Below are 22,484 nucleotides of genomic sequence, written 5' to 3'. Positions count from 1 at the left end.
GGACGATGCAGACACCAGGAAAACAAGGCAGAGTTCTGGTCCTCCACTTGGCCAGAGACATCTTGGTTTTCTCCAAGACATTTTAAAAGGCATTTTCCAAGGAACAGAGCTTCAGGCACATTCTACAAGTTCTGGTACACAATTTCATCATCATTTTTCGAACAATCTATAACTGTTTCAATTTCCTCTTTAATTCAGAACTTATATATACATTATGACCACATTTTCAAAAGTAGTTGGCCAAGGTCCACCAACCTTAGTTGTATAATGGATCTTTATGATGGAGAGCTTGGCAATCACCAAATGAGCAAACTTAGTTTTGGCGATAGTGGGAGAATTGGGAACTATGTGTTGCTGGTGTGTTGCAATATGAAGTATATCACCACCTATGATGTATTCTAGCCAAAATTTTTAAGCCTCTGGCTCTAACTTGACTTTATGAGAGATACAAAGGATAGAGGCACACTTAAATTTTACCATGAGGGAAGGAAAAATTCTAGAATGCATGATATTCTATAAACCAGTTTTCCTTAATGTTTCAAAAAGTCTGTTCAAGGAGTGCCTGAGTGGCTCAGTTGGTTAAACATCCGACTTCGGCTCAGGTCATGATCTCACGAATTTAAGTTTCAGCCTTGTGTTGGGCTCTGTGCTGACAGCTCAGAGACTGGAGCCTGCTTCAGATTCTGTGTCTCCCTCTCTCAATGCCCCTTCCCTGCTCACGCACTGTCTCTCTCTCTCTCTCTCTCTCTCTCTCTTAAAAATAAATGTTAAGAAAAAAAATTTTTTAATCTGTTCAAGATTAAAATCTAGAGACATGACAACCAAATGTAATGTATGAATATAGAGAAGATGCTCGAGTGTTCTTATTCTTAAAAGATGCATGTTGATATGTTCAGGAACAAAGTATCATGATTTCTACATCATAAGTCAAATAACGTGAGTATACATACACGTATGTACATATAAAATCAGAGAGAAAACAAATATGACTAAATGTTAACAATTACTGATTCTAAATAGAATATATGGATATTCATTACACTACTCTTTAAATTTTTGAGTGTCTGGAATGTCGTAATATATGAAGAAAGAATTCCCAAATGGACAATTTTTTGTTTCAATTTGTAACTTATCTTGAAACGTGAGCAGAGAATTTTAATTACTAGCTGCCTCGCTGTTGGGATTCATCACAGGCAAATTGCTTTACACCTCTCCTTTCTCTTCAAGAGGTACATTCCCAACATGTTAACACTTTCTAAATCCACATTTCTTTTGTCTTCATTTTTTACACAGCTTAAGGGATAAACTGAATAAAAACCCTCTCGAGTTTTTTGTTTTTCTAGATTTTATCCACAATGGACTATATGAAATTCAAGTGGATGTGTGGCTATGAAAGTTTTTCTAAATTCATTACACCAATGAGCATTCTCTTCATAAGAACTCACTAGCAGTAACACTAATGATGAGGATAAAGAACAGCAGGCAGAGCGCCTGGGTGGCTCAGTTGGTTGAGTGTCCGACTTCGGCTCAGGTCATGATCTTGCAGCCCATGGGTTTGAGCCCATCTGCTCTGTGCTGACAGCTCAGAGTCTGAAGCCTGCTTCTGGTTCTTTCTCCTTCTCTCTCAGACCCTCCCCTGCTTACATTCTGTCTCTCTCTCAAAAATAAACATTAAAAAAAAAAAGAACAGCAACAAATTTGTATTGAACGCACACTACATACCAGATATTCTTCCAAGGACCAGATGTATACTAAATCCACCCAATCTCTGCAACAGGACTTAGTTACCATCACCAGCATTTAATTTTTTTAATGTTTTTTATTTCTTTTTGAGAGAGACAGCTGTCAGCAGAGCCTGACATGTGGCTTGAACCCACGGACCATGAGATCATGACTTGAGCCAAAGCGCCGGATGCCCAACCGACTGATCCACCCAGGCGCTGCCCCTCTCCCCAGCATTTTAATGATATCCAGAGGGAAGAAGCATTTTGCCCACCAACATCCCACAGATAGTAAGGAAGTGAAATTGTGATGACAGTAAGTATGGTTCCTGCCATGAGGGAGGGATTTCCTTTGGGTTATGCTGGTTAAGGAATCTGGTTAAGTTTAAAAAAAGACTGGATAAGAGCACCTGTGTGGCTTAGTCTGTTAAGTGCAGACTTTGGCTCAGGTCATGATCTCATGGTTCGTGAGTTTGAGCCCCAGATTGGGCTCTGTACTGACAGCTTAGAACCTGGAGCCTCCTTTGGATTCTGTCTGTCTGTCTCCCTCCCCAACTTGTGCTCTGTCTCTCAAAAATAAACAACAAAAAAAGAAAGTTTCTATACTTTTCGTTAAATGAACATATTTGTTATAAAATTCTGTATGCTTTTATAGGCATAAGGAAGTTGTGTTTCACATTAACCAAATGTTCCGATAGTGTGAATATTCTGCTATTCTAATCAGAGAGATGACAAGTGAGGGGTTTCTTATTCTAATTAAATCGTATTGTGACTTGTCTCATGTTTTTAGAACTGTGAATGTTGTCTCTCACGTTATTTCTGGGGAAGGTCAAACTCCTTAGTTTCTAATCATTCATGAACTGATTGATAATTTCATAAAATACAATGATAATTTTATGGCAATATCAAATTGCTATAAAAGTTTCCAAACATTACTCTTGCTTTCTGCATTCATCTCATGATGGACAGGTAACCTTGTGGACTGGCACTAGTCTCTAGACAAGTTTTAGTAAGACCCGTCTAAGGGCCGTCCTGCATCCCAATTTAAAGAGTTTCTCATTTGGATGGACTCTATTATGTACTCTAAGATAGTTATCACATCTCTAAGCCTTCCCACAGTCCTTACATTCATAATATTTCACAGGAGTATGAGTTCTCTAATTCACAGAGCAAAAATTTAATTGAGTTTAGGTTTTTCCCACATTCCTTAAAATGTTTCTAATGAGTATGAATTCTCTAATTTTTACCAGACTTTGTGCCGTGAGTAAAGATCTTCACATGTTCCTTACATCTGAATGGTTTCACATCAGTATAAGTTGATGTTCAAGATTGTACAAAATCCTAAAGGTTGTTTCATATTCCTTACAGTCAAAGCATTTCTCACTAGTATGAATTTGCTGATGTACCAAGTAAACCATCCACACACAGGTAAGGCTTTTACACATTCCCCTACATTTATAATTTCTCAAGAGTAAGATTCTCCTCATATTAAGTTGTTCATACACATAAAAATTGTGTTCACATTTCTTCAACATAAAGTTTCATCAGTATCAATTGTCTCATTTGGGTAAGTTGTCCATATAAAGGCTTTCCCACATTCTTTATATTCATAAGGTTTATCATTACTGTAAGTTCTCTTGTGTTGAACAAGATTTGAGCCATGAACAAAGGTCTTCCCAAAGTCCTTACATGGAGAAGGGGTCTCGCCAGTATGAGATCTCCGATGAGCAGTAAGTTGACAGGCACTACCAAAGGCCTCCCCACATTCTTTACATTCATAGGACTTCTCACCAGTATGGATTCTCTCATGTTTAACAAGGCTTGATCCCCAACTAAAGGCCTTTCCACATTCCTTACACTTAAAAGGTTTCTCGCCAGTATGGATTTTCTGATGTTGCATGAGGTGGTAGCTACGACTGAAGGCCTTCCCACATTCCTTACATTCATAGGGTTTCTCGCCAGTATGAAATACCCGATGTCGAGTAAGTTGATAGGCACTACCAAAGGCCTTCCCACATTCCTTACATTCATAGGACTTCTCACCAGTATGATTTCTCTCATGTTTAACCAGGCTTGACCCCCAACTAAAAGCCTTCCCACATTCCTTACATTCAAAAGGTTTCTCGCCAGTATGGATTTTCTGATGTTGAGTGAGGTGGTAGCCACGACTGAAGGCCTTCCCACATTCCTTACATTCATAGGGTTTCTCGCCAGTATGGATTCTCTCGTGTTGAATAAGACTGGAGCCACAATTGAAGGTCTTCCCACATTCCTTACATTCATAGGGTTTCTTGCCAGTATGAAATACCTGATGTCGAGTAAGTTGATAGCCCCAACAAAAAGCCTTCCCACATACTTTACATTCATAAGGCTTCTTACCAGTATGGATTTTATGATGCTGAGTAAGTTGATAACCACGACTGAAGGCCTTCCCACATTCTTTACATTTATAAGGTTTCTCACCTGTATGAATTATCTCATGTTTAGCAAGGCTTGAGCCCCAAAAAAAGGCCTTTCCACATTCCTTACATTTATAAGATTTCACACCAATATGAATTTTCTGATGTTGAGTGAGGTGGTAGCCACGACTAAAAGCCTTCCCACATTCTTTACATTCATAGGGTTTCTCACCAGTATGGATTCTCTCGTGCTTAACAAGACTAGATGCCCAACTAAAGGTTTTCCCACACTCCTTACATTCATAGGGTTTCTCACCAGTGTGAAACCTCTGATGCACAGTGAGCTGACAGGCACTAAAAAAGTCCTTCCCACATTCGCTACATTCAAAGTGTTTTTCAGTCATATGAGTTCTCTCATGTTGAACAAGCTTTGAGCCATGACTACAAGCCTTCCCACATTCCTTACAAATGCAGCATTTCTCTCTATTACAAATTCTTTGATGTACACGAAAAGATTTACTTTTTCTGTAAGTGGGCATTTTTTCATACCTAATTATCATTTGACTAAAGTATCCCTCTTGATGTCCCTGTATTCCCCCCAATTTGCTTTTGCACTTAGAATTATTTTTGAAAATGGAGGCCTCAAGGCCGAGAGTTTTACTTCTTTCCATCCTCTCCCATTGGGAAAAATGTATTTCAAAAATGTCTTTTTCTGAAATTTTATTTTTGGTCCCATATGTTGACTCCAAATCTGAAAGAAAACAAGAAAAACATGTATTTTACTCTGTTTACCAGAAGAAAAATTTAAAAACCCTCAACAGTAGAAATACAAGGCAAATTAGAAATAATGCCCATAAAAAATAATAATAATACCCATATAAGAACTAGGTTATAAGACTTCCTGAGCTCACTCCTAAGCATCACATCTCTATCCTGTTGGAACCACAATCTCAGTTTTCACTTTTCAGTTCGTACAATCTGACAGTTTTCTGGAAGATTCACAAATATCACTTTAACAAGTTCCTTATCCTCCTGTGTGGATGACCCCTTAAACAAAATGCCCTTCTATCAAGCAAGTTCTTATGTGCCCAGGTGGGGTTCGGCTGAACGTTTTCACAACTGTGTAGGTTGGCATGATGAACTCGAATCTTCAAAATCAAGCACACCCAAAACTAACATTGTATGTCAACTACACTTGAACAAACAAACAAACAGGGAGGGGGAAACAAACCAAACCAAAAACATTAAGCTAGATAATACTCCACAGGAATTTTTCTGAGTTATTAGTGTTGGGCTAAAAGCAGAGAAATCTACTAAGTTCCAAGGCTCTACTGAAATTGAAACATGTGAAACAAAACCAACTAAAACTGTTACTAGAACTTCCACTTAGGTTAATATTAACTTAGGTTAATAGACCTCCACTTAGCTCAAATCCTGATACAATCAAAGAAATAAGCATCAGTGGTCATTCAAGAGAGCTATGACCCAGTCCCAGCTCAGCTCCACGCCTGGTGGGATCTGGGTTACCAGCCCCTCCTCCTAAATAGTTGACTGAGAAATGGGCCTACAGTTTTAGGGGCAGGGAACTATCTATTCTTTCCTGGTCTTCAAAATGTCTGGCACACAATGAAAAATTATGCGGCAGGTAAGGAACAGGGAAAGTGTGACCTAAAATCGCCCTCCCCAACTGTCTCCCCACGAAAAGCACAAAAGAGACAAAGAATAGATAACACAGATATTAGAATCAGTAGGCAAGCCCATTCAATTACATTTTGCTGATTCGGGAAGAAAAGATAGACAACAGATGGAAAATTTCAGCAAAGGAAATTTACATAAAATTTATATATAAGAGGAAAATTCTCTAACTAAAAAAACCCAAACTGAAACACAAATAGAAAAAGGATAAGGGGAAAAAAGAGAGTCCAATCTGTGCAACAATATTAAACAATCCACCTTCAGACAACAGCAGTTCCAGAAAGAGGATAGGGCCAAACAAATACTTGAAAAGATGGTCACTGAAATATTCTTGAAATGTATGAAATGTATGAATAAGAAATCTACTTTCAGCAAACTGCAAGCAGGATAAATACAGAGAAAAGAAACAACTGGGAATCAAACCGTTGAAAACTGAAAATAAAGGAAAAATAATAAAAGGAGGCAATGGGGGGGAGGGGCCTTAAAGCTGAGAACAACTTTCAGAGTTAGGGCTGACTTCACACCCCGACAACGGAAGCTCCAAGACAATGGGATGGTATCTTTAATGGCTGAAAGAAAGCCTTCAACCTGGAGTTCTATATAAAGCATAAAGTAGTCTTCAAAATGAAGATGAGAGAGTTCCAGCCCCGGCCATGAAGAAAACTCTGGTATTAGACTTACTCTCACGCTACGAACAGCTATAAAGCTACAAAATATACTAGACACAGGGCTGAAAAAACTTTTAGAGAAGATTTATCAGACAACTTTATATTCACCCTCTCTGCCTGGCTGCGTCCTCCAAAACAAGGTTCGGGAAAATGAAGTCCAAATATAGAGCAGTGGTTTCACTGGGCAAAGGATACTGGGTATCTGAGTTCAGGGCTGCTAAGGTAGCTAGAATTTGTAGCTCTAGGTTTAGTAAGTAAAGGAGCCATGCAACGTAGTCCCAGAAATCCATGCGGGGATTCCCCACTTGGATCTGTAACAAAATATTAATTTATGCATCCGTACAGAGACTGTCCACAAGGTAGTTGGAGTACCAACCCAGACTGGGTGGAACGAGGCGTTCATCGGAGGCCTCACAAAAACCATATGTGGAGCGGCCCCTGGGTGGCTCAGTCGGTTGGGCGGCCGGCTTCAGCTCAGGTCATGATCTCACGGTTTGTGGGTTCAAGCCCCGTGTCGGGCTCTGTGCTGACAGCTCGGAGCCTGGAGCCTGCTTCCGGTTCTGGTCTCCCTCTCTCTCTGCCCCTCCCCCCTGCTTGTGCTGCCTCTCATACAAGACTGTATGTGGAAAGACTCATCATCTGGTGCAGCAGTCGTGAGACTTGTTGGTCTCAGAATCCCTCATGCTCTTAATTACTGGTGAATTCTTGGCTGGCTCATGCATAAGTGTATTTGCAATACAAAATACACAAGGTTAGTATTTTTGTCTAATGGTGATTTTGTAACATTTTAGGTGACTTACTAAAGGGTAGAGGAGTACTGTGGATATGTCTGTGGGAAGTAATTTTAAGCATGTAAAACTGGTCAGGGATGAAGTGCAGTAACTACTGCTGCTTTATTTAACAATGTTGCATTTCTTTGTATACATGAATATTTGGGTATAAGGACTGTGTGTACATCCAAAAGGAAGTCAGAGTATTTAAACTGAGCAAACTAATCTTACAACTACCTTGAGATGGCCAAGTAGAAACTAAATGCAGTGTACTTTTGTATAGCTTAGCATCAATAAATAGTTCAGTAAACTTGAATTTAGTTTAACCAATCTGAACTGCCGTGCAAGAGTTTATATTACAATTACTTGGCAAGGAAGGCTTAACAATATTTAGTGATTGGGGTGCCTGGATGGCTCAGTCGGTTAAGTGTCCAAGTTTGGCTCCGGTCATGATCTCACAGTTCATGGGTTCGAGCCCCGCGTTAGGCTCTGTGCTGACAGCTCAGAGCGTGGATCCTGCTTCAGAGTCTGTATCTCCCTCTCTCTTGACCGTCCCCTGCTCACGCTGTCTCTCTCTCAAAAATAAATAAAAACATTAAAAAAAACAATATTAGTAAGTGAAAATAGTTTTAACTACTTTTTAAATGTTAAAAAAGATCAGGGCACCTGGGTGGCTCAGTTGGTTAAGCATTTAACTTTCACTCAGGTCATGACCTCACAGTTCGGGGGTCCGAGCTCCACAGGGGGCGTGAGCCCCGCTTCAGGCACACGCAGGTAGTGCAGGGCCTATGCGGATCCTCTCTCTCCCCGCCCCTCACTCACTTGTTCCCCCCCTCAAAAAAATAAAAACACTTAAAAAAATAAATAGGGGGGGAGGAAGGGGAGTAATGGTCATAGAGGACAGCACCTGTGGGAAAGAGCACTGGCTGTTATATGGAAACCAATTTGACAATAAACTATATATGAAGTTGAAAGAAAACTTAAAAAAATAAATAAATGTTAAGAAAAATTACTGAGGACTCAAAAGAGCTTTTGTTTATGTGGGTTAGACTTTCTAATATTTACCGTATTAGAAATTAAAACTGAAAAATTAAAGATATTTATTAATTCACTTGAAAATAATGAATCATTGTCAACACAATAATTTATGAAAATTACCTTTTTCTAAAACAAAAAATAAGTACAATCTTAATTTTTTGTGGCTCTCTTTAATATATGGCTTAACAGAAGTCAACTGGATTCTCATATCTGCTTCTGCATTCAGTCTATGGCAATATGCTCTTGTGACTTAAGCAGATGAGGAAAATCTAGCCTCCCATGTATATGTGACTGTTATTCTGATCCAGTGCACTTTGGATGATCTCTTATCCAGGCATAATTTTGTAATATCATGCACTGGTCTTGTGAAAATGGTGGTTCACAGAGTTATGCAGATCTTCGAAATGTTCACTTATTTCATTACATAATATTTTAAAAATCATATGTTGGGGCGCCTGGGGGGCTCAGCCGGTTAAGCGTCCGGCTTCGGCTCAGGTCATGATCTCACGTTCGTGGGTTCGAGCCCCGCGTCAGTCTCTGTGCTGACAGCTCAGAGCCTGGAGCCTGCTTCAGATTCTGTGTCTCCCTCCCTCTCTGACCCGCCCCTGCTCACATTGTCTCTCTCTCAAAAATAAGTAAGACATTAACAAAAAATTTAAAAATAAATAAACAAATAAGTAATAAAAATCACTTGTTAATCCAACCATCTATCTCATCAGAAACATGTTATGTATCAGGGAGTTGTAAAAGCTCAAAATGGTAGATAAAAGTTTCACACAATTCTAATTTTGACTTGGAAGTCTGAGTTCTATCACTGACAAAAAAAATACTGTTATTTGTCTTTGAAGTAGTGGGCCCACTTATAAGAAAAGTTTTCTAACTACCTAAGTCTAAGTAATAATAGTTTGTCTGTTAGGCATTCTTTCAAAAACAAAGTGGTGTCCCATGAAAAGAACAGCCAGTTTAACTAACAATTCAAACACCTGCATCAGTGGTTTTCCTAATGAATACTTCACGAATTTCGCCACAAATATTTTTTAAATCCATATTCAAGGGTCAGCATCCAGATTCATGAGCCAGACTTCCTTACAGGCTCCATGGCTGCCAACTCCCTCCCACTGGCTATGTGGCCCTGGGAAGTCACTGACACTGTCCGTGTCTTTGTATTCTCATCTCTAAAAAGGGGATGAAAGCAACACCTGCCTCGTGGGGATGTTGTAGAAGTTAGTTACGCTAATGTACTTGCTCTGCACAGAACACAGTTTGGGGCACCTGGGTGGCTCTGTTGGTTGAGAATCTGACTCTTGGTTCTGGCTCAGGTCATGATCTCACAGTCTGTGGGATCGAGCCCCAAGTCAGGCTCTGCACTGACAGCATGGAGCCTACTTGGGATTCTCTCCCTCTCTCTCTCTGCCCCTCCGCAGTTCTCACATGCACACATACTCTCTCTTTCAAAATAAATAAACTTAAAAAAGAGAAAACAACACAGCCTGGTTTATAGTTACCACTGTGTCGTTAATATTGTCGTTGTCACTGTTGTTATTTTGCTAATGGGAAGTTTCAGGAGACGTTTTCAGGATTTAATTCAATGTAGAGTTTAACTCTGTAAAACACAAGATTCACAGATTGCAACTTTCAACTTTCAACGTGCTGAAAGTAAAGGAACGTGCTCACGTAGAAGGAAATGAATTGTTTACTCAGTCCTCCACTACATAAAGTGGAGGGGCTCTTCTGAAAGTCAGAGGACATCAGGACCCTGTTTCTAGATGCACTCTTTGCATATGGGTCAAAAACTAACAGCGGTGCTCCTTTAATGTGTATAAAAATCACCCAGGGGGGCGCCTGGGTGGCTCAGTCAGTTAAGCGTCTGGCCTCAGCTCAGGTCATGATCTCAAGGTTTGTGGGTTTGAGCCCCGTATCGGGTTCTGTGCTGACTGTAGCTCAGAGCCTGGAGCCTACTTCGGATTCTGTGTCTCCCTCTCTGACTCTCCCCTGATCGTACTCTCTCTCTCTCTCTCTCAAAAATAAATAAAAAGCATTAAAAAAAAATTTTTTTTTAATCATCCAGGGATCTTGTGTAAATGTAGACTCTGTTCTGTATGTCTAGGATAAGACATGACAACTGTATTTCTTTTTTCATTATTTTATTCACTCATTACTTCATTCACTTATGTATGTAAGTGATGAATCACTAAATTCTACTCCTGAAACCAATATGACACTATATATCAACTAACTAGAATTTAAATAGAATTTTGAAAAAGAAAAAAAAAAGAAGGTGGTAAAAGAAACTGATGTTAGGTATGTGTGTAATACTTAATAATAAAAAGCTAAAATGGGGCACTCTAGGAGCGCAGTTGGTTGAGCAGCTGACTCTTGATTTTGGCTCAGTGAGATCAAGCCCCGCGTCTCAAGCCCCTAACTGGGATTCTCTCTCCCTCTCTCGGCCGTTCCCCCACTCACTCACACACTCTCTTTCGAAAATAAACAAAGCCTCACTAAACCAAATCAAGTCTTCCAATCACTGAGAAAACAATCCACAATCCTCCCCCAAACCAACAAAACTGCCTACCATCTGGGCCCTGCCCATCTCCCTCACGAACTCTGCCCTGGTCTTCCTATGGCTCCTCCAACATTAACAGTCACACTCTGGGCAGCAAGCACACAGATAACCTGTAGACACACTGAAGTTAAACACAGCACGGAACCTGGCTTCCTTGACCACGGTTATGAACTGAATGCCCCATAATGCAAATCCAGCTCCTTGTAAAGAAGAGAAGCCATTGCAGGAAGAGCCAGAGGAAGAAGGTGTGAAGGTGTGGGACAATCAAGGAGCTTGCTGACCCCATTTCTAATCCAACAAACATCAAGTCGTCCCTTTGAGAACAGGGAGAAGAAACTGACCTGGTCTCTTCAAAGACGGCCCTCTAATCCCACAGAGAAAGCCAATGGTGCAGAGAAAAGATTCTGAAGTATTTCAGGCAGATGACCTTACCCAACGAGACCAAGTTACTATAGTTCTCCAACATCACATCCACGTACAAGTCCCTCTGAGCAGGGTCCAGGCACTCCCACTCCTCCTGAGAGAAGTCGATGGCCACGTCCCTGAAAGTCACCAAGCCCTAAAACCAAAAACCCATACATTACTTGTGAATTAAAGAAATTTAAGAATTTAAGAAAATATTTCCAAGGGGCGGGGGAAGGATTCTGAAGGATAAACTGCAAGAAGAGGAAAATGTAACCATCAAGTGGGCTGGAGGCCGGTGACACCTACAGGTGGAGGAAAGTAAAGAAATGGGTATGACTAACGCGGAGTGTTTACATGTTCTAGCCGAATCCTGTCGTAGCAGAAAACAGCTCTCGGATACTGTGAGATATCTAAGCTTTCCAGACTTGTCTGGTAATATATAAAATAATCCCAGTTTCTCTTCTATTAAATAAAGGGGGGGCGGGCTGTTTATGAGTATGTAAACATACATACAACCTGCTACGTGCCCCCCTCATAAATTCTTTACGTAAAACTGCTAGACCACCTTTTCCCTTTAAAGCTTTAAGGAACAGAAAACACAAATAAGAAAACTTTTTTTCCCAAATGCCCTGTGAAATCTCTACTTCAGTAAAATGATTTCCAATAAATTGAAGATTATCATTGAGCCTCAAGTAAAGCACTTCATAAGACAACGTAAGCATTTTTTCGTATACATCTTATGAACACGTTTTTATTAGCTGCATTCAGTTCCTATGATTATATAGATATGAGATTAATATCTCCATTATATTTATACATTTAAGTTGAACAAAACTTCTGAAGACTTTCCTAGTTCTGGAAGCCTGCTATCGTCCAGGATTTAGAGATCTCGGTCACCTTCTTGCCACCAACAACCACCTCTTGCTAACGCCCTCCTCGTTCCATATGACACAGACGTCACACCAAGATCTGTGCATCCTTGTCAATAACCACACAGACTTTGACACTGGCGTTCATCGACGAGGGAACCACACTTTCCCTGGAAAGACCCATTCACAGGCCCCCACATCCAAAAAGCCTGGCAAAGCCCCCAGAGACTGAGGCTGAGACCAAGAAGTCCCAAATCCCATCTGATCTCTCTGGGGGACTCGGGCCACGAGGCTGCCTGAATGACCAGACGGGCCCCTCATGGCCGACTCCTCCCGCCGCACACCTGAGCTGGGAGCGAGGCCTTCTGACAAGGGGGCCGCCCGACACGGCCCACCACGGGCCCCAGCGCAGGGCGGCGCCCAAGCTCCCGCAGAGAAGGCACACGCAACAGCAACTGTTCCCCGGGCGGCCGTCCAGCTGTCTAAGGGCACCGCACCCTGACTGGCTTCTTTCCCGGATGCCCGCCAATCAGCACCTTAACCGGAAAAAGGAGTAACTACTGTTTTCAAAACGTCTACAGTCTTCATTCTCCGTTTTTTTTCCTTCCCTTATAAACAAATCGTTGGTGCTTCGATAGATGAAATCGGTCTAGGGCTGTTTTTCCTTGTATGCAAGTAAAAGTGTGCTAATTGTTAACGACATTTCTTCGAGTTATTCCCTGACAGAAGTTCAAACATTTCCCTCCAAAGATTCATCCCTTCCCTGCTCGTGATCAAAGACAGAGCACACAGATGTTGGCTAATGTGTTCCATGAGTGTGACGACACTGACTGGACAGGCACATTGGAAGGACACTAGGCTATCTGGCACCTTTACTGGAACAGGACGAACTGGGGAGCAGGTTCAGGACTGAGGTTCTGTTATGCAAAAAGCATTCGGATAATTAAAGAAAAGATTCATATGACCTAAAAATCACAATATTTCAAGGAGACAGAAATACCAACTTACATCAGTCATGGTTCTAGAACTGTAAGAACTAATTAATAATCCATGGAGTTCCTCCATTGGTGAAGCACAGCATCCAGAAAAGTCAGAGCTTTCCCTGGGGAAGGGGAAAAAAAAGCTTTAGACCAGGAGTGCTTCAGGGATCCCATCCTGACTTACGCTACCAGGAACTTTTACCTCTTCCCTTCCTCCTTCCACCCCACACCCCCACAGCACCTGTGGGATCTAGGCTCCCACCTCAAACCCTCAGGAAGGTTTCTGACAACAGGGCTGATACTGGGGATGCTGATCTGGGACTGAGGCTGGACGACTGGTCCTCCCCAGACCAGCCCTCCCTCCCACCGTCCTGCCTCTCAGGGCTGAGAAAGAGCAGCATGGTCCGAGCCAGGACATCTCTCACGGGCTTGGGGCTGCAGAAGGTTGGTCACGACAAAGGAGTCGGGGCGCCTGGGGGGCTCAGTCGGTTAAGCGTCTGGCTTTGGTTCAGGTCATGATCTCACAGTTCATGGGCTCAAACCCCGCGTTGGGCTCTGTGCTGACAGCTCGGACCCTGGAGCCTGCTTCAGATTCTGTGTCTCCCTCTCTCTCTGACCCTCCCCTGCTCGCGCTGTCTCTCTCGGTCTCTCAAAAATAAATAAAAGACATAAAAAAAAAAAAAAGACAAAGGAGTTGACAGGATTTTCAATTGCCTGAGCCCAAAAAGCTGACCTCTTAACACATTCAAAACACCCATGCAATAGAACACTATGAAACTATGCTAAGTTGGGAAAAATAATCAAGATATATTGTCAATACTAAATATAGCTTGCAGGATGTATAGTACAATTTTATTTATAAATTATACAGTATATAAATGATATATAGAATATATAGATATATAGATATAGAAAAGACTGACAATCACATGTCCATAGATAAAGTGTTTAGAAAGTTATACATCTGTATACAATAATGGTTTTCTTTTTCTTGTGGTCATAATTTCTTTTTGTTTAAGTATTCTCCATAACTGTTGTAACCATGGCCATGCATTATACTAACTATACAAGATCTACATATGCTGCTATTTTGCAGAGAAGAAAAATGGCTGAAACTCCCCCAAGAAATGTCATGGATATATTGATGAAATCTCAATCCTGCTTCTTTTCATGTCTTCTGACACATGGGTTTATTTTGTATCTGAACTTGTCTTTTTAGACAGGATACTCTCCTGATTCTATTGGTCTCACTTAGCAACTAACATTAGGAGGACACAAACTGTAGGGTATAAAACTCACAGGACAAATTCCATTTGCCTCTGCAAAACTAGTCATGACCCAACAGTATTGCCTATAATTACTTTCCTATGAGTTCCTAAGACAGGTTACCTGAGTTGTTTCTTGGCCTTTGTGGCTGGCGGCCTTAAATTCATTCCTTTGTAAATTTAGTCTTCCTTGTCTTAAAGGCAACAAACATGTTTTTCAGTTACCGTATTACTACCCAAGTACTATCTCAGGGTCGTAAGTTAGGAGCAAATTTGTACCTAAAATTCCCTTATGGAAAGGTGTCCTTGAATAGCTAGAGAAGTACAGATGTATACACAAGAATATTCAACCAAAACTCATTTGTGACAAACAAGAGTTGCTTACGTAACAGTAAGCAAAAGGTTTGCTCAGCTGTGGCCTGCTGTGCCCTCATCAGTTTGATGGTATTAGACCATATTAATTGAAGACAGACACACGTAATCAATTTCTTAGTGAGACAGGCATGCGGGAAGTGTATCTGAAATTAAAATAAAGGCTCCAGTGTTGACTTTCAGGATGTGAATCTGGGCTTGACAGTGACCAATTTCTCAACCATTGTTTTCTCGTCAATAAAAGAATAAAAGAAAGAAGGAACGCTGTCTACTAAGAATGGCTGCACTGAAGACTAAGTAAGAAAACCCGCATAGAATTCTGGGGTATGACAGGGGCGCCTGGCTGGCTCATTCGGAGGAGCATGAGGCTCTCGATCTCAGGGCCGTGAGTTTGAGCCCCATGTTGAGTGTAGGGATTTCTTAAATTAAAAAAAATATATATATATATACTGGGATGCTTGGGTGGCTCTGTCAATTCAGTGTCTGACTTCAGCTCAGGTCATGATCTCACAGTCGGTGAGCTTGAGCCCTTCCTGCTTTGGATTCTGTGTCTCCCTCTCTCTGCCCCTCCCCCGCTTGCGCTCAGTCTCTATCTCAAAAATAAGCATTAAAAAAAATTTTTTTTAAACACTGGTGTACAATAATTACTTAACCTAAGTTTTAGCCATTATTATTGAAAATGGAGATTACTGTGCCTTATTCTCCTATAACAAGAAAAGTTAATGACCCTTTCATTTTTTCATCATAAAATCCATGCTTCTCAGGCCTGTTTTCTTCTAAAGTTAACTAAAGTTTCACTGTCCAGCCCTGAGCCTAATTCTTCCTAAATAACAACATAAGCAAAACAGACAAGAGGAGAGATATCCCTCCTCCCAGAAGCTGCAGAGACAGGACTCGGCATCATAAATCTGGCTCAGAAAATACAACCCAATTAGACGACAAGAGGAGAACATTAACTAGAAACTTGTTCTTGTTCTGTGTAAATTGGTGATTTATTTGACTATCTGTAACTATAACCTTCTACCTTCTGTTATTAATATCTGTCCTTAGAAATATTATGTGTAAAATAGGTTTTCATAAGACAGAATGTATACACAGGAAATTATTGCTATTTTCTGTGGAAATAACCTTTAAAATAATCTAATTCTGAAAGTCTGTCTTTGTGGCCCTCGTAATTAATTTTTAGATGGTGTTTCTATATTCCCAAAAGTTGTGACTCATTCAGGTTTCTAAATGAAAAAGAAATCACTACCACTTCCCTCTTCTTTCTACATATTCAAGAGTAAAACAAAACCCACATCTGGGTTGGACTTCTTCTCCATCAAAATAAAAGCTAGAGAGTCTTCAATTCAATTGTCAATTGTCAATCACTGTTCTTATTCAGCAGAAACAAAAACAGACACATCGGCCGACAGGAAAAAAAATTTAAACAGCCACGCACCAAAATATTACGAATGATTAAGTCTAGAGGAGCCTGAGTGGCTCAGTCAGTTAAGCATTTGACTTCGGCTCAGGTCATGATCTCACGCTTTGTAAGTTCAAGCCCACATCGGGCTCTGTGCTGAGAGCTCAGAGCCTGGAGCCTGCTTCAGGCTCTTTATCTCCCTCTCTCTCTGCCCCTTCCCTGCTCACACTCTCTCTCTGTCAAAAAAAAAAAAATAAAATGTTTAAAAAAAATTTTTTTTAATTATTAACTCTAGAGAATGTAATTCTCACTTCCTTCTCTGTTTCCTGGATTGCTGAATTTTTTGCAAAAAAACCTGCATTAACTGCATAACCAGAAATATAATGATAATGCCAAATGTAAAAAAAAAAAAAAAAAAGAATGATAGGAAAGGGGCGCATTTCCATTATTAAGAAAACTGAAAAAACAGACCCAACCCTGAAGATCAGTGGGCCAGAAACAAAATACACCAGATGTGCTGGAGCTGGAGCTCCCCACTTACACTGACACACTTTCACTCTCGAGATTCCCCAGTAACGAACATACCAATTCCTTAAGTCACCTTCAAAGCCAAAGGAAGGAAATCTATGCACATACTCAGAATATTTGGTACAGAACAGATGCTTAACAAGTGTGGCTACACCCCTCCACCTGTTCACTACAGTCAATTAAAACATTTTGGACACAATCCTTGAAAAATGTCTTCAAAACTCCTACTGAGTGAGATTCATGCAGAACTCACAATATTCTGGAGGACTTTTGTTCATAACTATAACTATTACTTAATATTTTATTATTTACATTTTTCCTTCTGATTCTTTATGAACATAATTTTTATTAGGTGCACATTATTCCATTACAGGAGACACTATGTCCATTATCACTGGCACTGATCTTGTAAAAATCTCCTTCCCAGCTATTAAATCCTAATTCCGGATCAATGGAGCTGGATCTTTTTGGGATCACGTACACTCGACAATCTCATGAAATTATAGTCATTTTTTCCCACTAAAAAAAATAAATTTACAAACATTTACAAAAATTCGGTCTCAATTTCAAAAGGTTTGTGACTATCTGGCAGTTCATAAATGGAACAAGACCTCAGGTTAAGACTTCCTGCACTAGATCATTTAAGCATCTGGTCACTTTCTGAAACTTGAATAAACTTGAATAGCTGGGTACTGATTGAGAATAAGGGCAAAGGGGGGGGGGGAGCGGGCGACTAAGTGAGGGACTCAGGAGCAGGGTGCGTCATTCACCAGGAGGAACACCCAGGATAGACACTGCTAGTGATATTTCAGGCCAAGACAGGAAATACGCTGATGATCTAAAAACGAAAGTAACTGTGTGAATAAGAAAAAAAAAAAAAAACCCAAAACACAAACTCACCCTGATCCTTGATCTCAAAATTTGCAACAATTCTTCCCTCCTTCTCATGGTCCTTCTTAGGAACCCGGCAGCAGTAGGGGTAATTAAAAAAAAAAAAAAAGAGAGAGAGACTCATGAGACACCAGCATTTCTTGGAGCACAGACCTAACTAAAAAAACTAAAAAGGAAAACCAAAACACCGCCTAGAGCCTCATTCACGTTCATCCATACAAAATCAAATGGAGATAAAAAGAAGCAAGGCAGCAATCTAGCTCGGAGTTCAACAACTGCCGGGGACAAGGTCTGGCTGCAGCCCCTTCCTGCCTCGGGGCCCTCCGCATCACGTCCTCCTAGGAGCATGTCACGAGGACACTTCCGGATGTATAATTCTATCCCAAGCCTGGCCCTAGGCCTTCTTGCGTGACAAGTTCCCTCTGGGGCTTAGGGTAGGACTCCTTTTCTCGCGGGCATTTAACTTTGGCAAACCCGAATAAAGTCCAGAAGGAACCAAGTGCACACAGCCAAACAAAACCACAAGGCCACGCACCCCATCACCCCGTCACCCATTCCCAATCTCATACAGCATCACGGAGACACACCCCGACCCTGCCACGCCGTCTGTCACCCACCATCCTTCTCAGCCGCTGGCGCACACACAGGCCGGAGGCTCCGAACGCGACGCAGCCGGTCCGCGACCCAGGCCTCCTGACCTCGGGCGCCTTCCAGAGTCACCCCCCCGCCTCGCTGCGGGCTCTGACCCGGCACTGACTACTTCCTCCACTGCGCGGAGCCCGAAAACCTACAGGACGCCGGAAACGGACCCACAGACTTATGGGAAAAAAGAGACGGAAAGTCCTCGGAGGGCGAGAAGCAGGCTATCCAAGGAGCAGTCCGCAGCCTGAAAAAGACCTGCGCCCGGAGACTTCTGGGAAATGTAGTCCACGAGGTAAAGCTTCCGAAGCTGGGATCTAGGAACTTCAGAACGCTCCCAGCATGCAACTCGGCTACGCCTAGCAGAGGCGCTTTTTCCAAAGTCAACCCGCACTTGTAGTTTGTGCTGCAGGAAGTAGGTCCCGGCTTGGCGAACATCAGGTCTCAATAATCTTTGATGTGACTAAGGCGGGTGAATTAAAGGGTTTTCAAGGAAGACTGAGGAATGCATTCTGAGAATGTTAGAGAAGGGAAAGGGAGCGCTGGCAGAGAGGGGCGGGGTGGATATGACCAGCGACTTAGGCTTCAATGAGTAGCAACATCACAAGTAAGGTCCTTTTCTAACACAAATTCCAAAGAAACTCCTAAATGTTCCTGGGAAGAAAAAGAAAAATCTGACCTTTTTGTTGTTCTCTCCCAAAAGTCTATCTTTTATTCCTAAGTGGCTTAATCACACTTGAAAATTCTTAAAATGCGTTCCCTGTCATCAAACACAGTAGCATTCCTTCCACTAATATCATCGCAGTAACAAATCTGGAAATGAAACATACCCATCAAAAGTAGGATGAACAATTAGTACCTTTACATTGGAAGAGGACACAGCAGTGAAAATTACCGAATCTGACATATGATGAGCATTGAGCCATAGATATATTTGATTCATAAAAATTCATAAAAATTTAAAAAGGAAGCAAAACAAATGTTACTTTTGTGCTTAAGTGGAAGATAATGAAAAACAAGAGTATGGTGAATAAAATTCATGAATGTGGTAAGTTCAGAGGGGGGGAAAGATGAAAAGATGGTTTCCAAAGGGATTCAAAACTATGTCATGGCCCCATTGGCTGCCCTGAAAAGCTATCTTTCCGGTGACCAGCTCCGCCACCTCCAACGCATGCGTCCTCCACGATGATCCTCCAGCTCTCACATGCTTTGTAATCAGCTACATGGGGTCGCCGGCATGCCCTATCATTTCAGACACGGCCGTGGGCACCAGCTCCGATATCACAACCAGGGACTTACAGGAGAGGAGGAGGATGTAGAAGAAGATGATGAGGCTGAGGCAGCTCCAAGCACACGGGTAGCTGAAGATGATGAGGATGACGAAATCGACACCAAGCAGACGGATGAGGATGACTAGACAGCAAAAAAAGGAAGAGTTAAACTTAACAACAACAAAAAACACCGCCATGACCGATTCATCCCCCAATTCCAGTCTCAAAATGTAAACACGGTCACCTTGAGTGGAGAGTCTCATCCACCCCAGTGGGCAGCGCCACCAGCAGGTGACCGCTTACTGGGCCAGCCACCCAGAACCACTACCGGAATCTGCAACAGGGGAGGAAAAAGAATCAAAACTTCCCTGGCACCTGAGAGGCTCAGTGGGTTAAGCCTTCACTCTTGATTTGGGTTCAGTTCATGATCTCACAGTTGGTGAGATCCATCCCGGGGCCTGCTTGGTTATTTTTTCTCTCTCCCTCTCTCTCTGCCTCTCCTCCATGCACACTTTCTCCTCTATCTCTCTCAAAATAAATAAACTTTAAAAAATTTAATGAAAAAAGTCAAGATAAAAGATTTCTTCTACCCCCCCTTTTTGGTCTATGACGTTCCTGTTTATTTATTTATTTGTCCTGTTTGATGTATGTGGGAAACAATGCTTTCCAACAATAAACTGGAATTTTATTTTTGCTGAGTTATTCTAACAGAAAACGAAACAAAATATGGTTATTTTATGTATTGCATTTCTTAAACTGGATTATATGACCTATTGTATACTGCTATTTTGATATATTCCTCATTAGTTATAAATATTAATTGATTTGTGATGAAATTTTAAAACTTTTTTGATACAGGAATTGAACCCAACTGTGTATGGGGGCCGGATATGTACACTAGATTTTCAATATATTCTACACAAGGGGACTGTGGGCACTTGGGAAGCTATGTACAGAGGAGAAACTAATAGATAACCAGTGTAAAAAGAGATTTCCTGTTAAAAGTATAAAATGCAGCGGTGCCTGGGTGGCTCAGTTGGGTAAGGACCGGAGGTCAACTCAGGTCATGATCTCATGGCTCGTAGTTTCGAGCCCTGTGTCAAGCTCTGTGCTGACAGCTCAGAGCCTGGAGCCTGCTTCAGATTCTGTGTCTCCCTCTTACTGCCCCTCCACTGCTCATGCTCTGTCTCTCTGTCTCTCTCAAATAAACATTTAAAAAGTGTAAAATGCAGATCTACATCTCTGTTATTTACATATATGTGTTAAAAGATGGTTAAAAAATATTAACAATTAGGGGCACCTGGGTGGCTCAGTTGGTTGTGCGTATGACTTCGGCTCAGGTCATGATCTCACAGACTATGAGTTTGAGCCCTGAGTCTGGCTCTGTGCTGACAGCTCAAGGCCTGGAGCCTGCTTCTAATTCTGTGTCTCCCTTGGTCTCTCTCCCTCTCTCTCTCTCTCTCAAAACATTAAAAGTTAAAAGAAAAAACTTAAAAAATGTTATCAATTATTATCACAAGGTAGTAGAATTTTAGGTGTTTTTCACCTTATATTTTTATGTTCATTTTTTTTTTACCTAAAATCTATTTTGTCTAATACAATTATGGCCATCCCTGCTTTCTTATGGTTACCTTTTGCATGGAATGTCTTTTTCCATACTTCAATTTCAGCCTATGTGTGTCCTTAAATCTAAAATGACCCTCGTGGGGCGCCTGGATGGCTCAGTCAGTTAAGCATCCAACTTTGGCTTAGGTCCTGATCTCGCAGTCCGTGGGTTCGAGCCCCATGTCAGGCTCTGTGCTGACAGCTCAGAGCCTGGAGCCTGCTTCAGATTCTGTGTGTGTGTGTCTCTCTCTCTCTCTGACCCTCCCCCACTCATACTCTGTCTCTCTCTCTCAAAAAATAAAATACATAATAAAATAAAATAAAATAAAATGACTCTCTTGTAGACAACATATAGTTGGATTATGTTGATAGGTTCAGTCACACTGTCTTTTGAATCAGGAATTTAATCCCTGTATATCTAAAGTAATTGTTGATAGGAAAGGACTATTATCATTTTGTTAGTCATTTTCTGTTTGTCTGATGGTTTTTTAACATTTTTATTTATTTTTGAGAGACGGGCAGAGAAAGAGGGAGACACAGAATCCAAAGCAGGCTCCAGGCTCTGAGCTGTCAGCACAGAGCCTGATACGGGGCTTGAATCCATCAACCATGAGATCATGACTTGAGCCGAAGTCAGACATCCAACTGACTAAGCCACCCAGGCACTCCTCCTGTCTTACAGCTTTCTTCCTCCCTCTTTTCCTCTTTTGCTCTCTTCTTTGTGTTTCATTGATTTTTTTGTAGTGTCAGGATTTGATTCCTTTGAAATTTTCTTTTGTGTATAAGCATTTCTCTGTGGTTACTATGAGGCTTACATAAAACATCTTGTAGTTATTACTATCTGTATTAAGCTGACAACCACCTAATTTCAGTTGCAAAGAAATACTCAACACTTTTAATCTCCTCCCCTCACCTTGTTATTGATGTCATACATTGTGTCTTTTTATATTGTGCATCCATTACCATATTTCAATAGTTATAGCTTTTTTATACTTCTTTTAACTTCTAAACCATACCGTGATTTATGCACTACTATTCCAGTTTTATAGTATGCTGTATTTGTCTGTGTACTTACCAGTGAGCATTATACTTTCATATGCTTTTTCCTAGTTTTATTTATTAAGTAATCTCTATACCGAATGTGGGGCTTGAACTCAGGACCCTGAGATCAAGAGTTGCAAGTTCTTCCAACTGACCCAGGCAGGCACCCCCATATGCTTTTTTTTTAAAGTAATCTATACCCAATGTGGGGCTTGAACTCATGACCTGGAGATGAAGAGTTGCATGCTCCACCAGCTGAGCCAAACCAGGCACCCCTCATATGCATTTATGTTATTATTTAGCATCCTTTCATTTCATCTTAAAGGACTCTCTTTAGCATTCCTTGTAAGGCAGGTCTA

General features: G+C 41.2%; 1 protein-coding gene across 1 annotated transcript; it reads right to left on the bottom strand.

Annotated features, from left to right (window-relative positions):
• Positions 1-3,150: 3,150 nt before the first annotated feature.
• ZNF283 (zinc finger protein 283) lies at positions 3,151-22,018 on the bottom strand. Its single transcript, XM_029924308.1, has 6 exons — positions 21,998-22,018; positions 19,783-19,813; positions 19,432-19,621; positions 13,137-13,230; positions 11,287-11,413; positions 3,151-4,871 (listed from the first exon to the last, which is right to left on the bottom strand). Exons 1-6 carry the CDS (start codon positions 22,016-22,018, stop codon positions 3,250-3,252), a joined length of 2,085 nt encoding a protein of 694 aa, XP_029780168.1. The 3' UTR covers positions 3,151-3,249.
• Positions 22,019-22,484: the final 466 nt, after the last annotated feature.

The sequence above is a fragment of the Suricata suricatta genome, chromosome 16 (genome assembly GCF_006229205.1).
Source record: "Suricata suricatta isolate VVHF042 chromosome 16, meerkat_22Aug2017_6uvM2_HiC, whole genome shotgun sequence".
Taxonomy (NCBI): Eukaryota; Metazoa; Chordata; class Mammalia; order Carnivora; family Herpestidae; genus Suricata; species Suricata suricatta.
The sequence above is the reverse complement of the archived record's forward strand: the minus strand, read 5'-3'. Positions and strand labels throughout refer to the sequence as shown.

Coding starts and splice junctions, on each gene's coding strand:
- ZNF283 (XM_029924308.1), bottom strand. CDS start 22,018: ATGTATGACATCAATAACAAG. Junction 19,622..19,782: donor GGTTCTGGGTGGCTGGCCCA/GTAAGCGGTCAC, acceptor TTTGCTGTCTAG/TCATCCTCATCCGTCTGCTT. Junction 4,872..11,286: donor TAGTAACTTGGTCTCGTTGG/GTAAGGTCATCT, acceptor GTTTTCTTTCAG/ATTTGGAGTCAACATATGGG.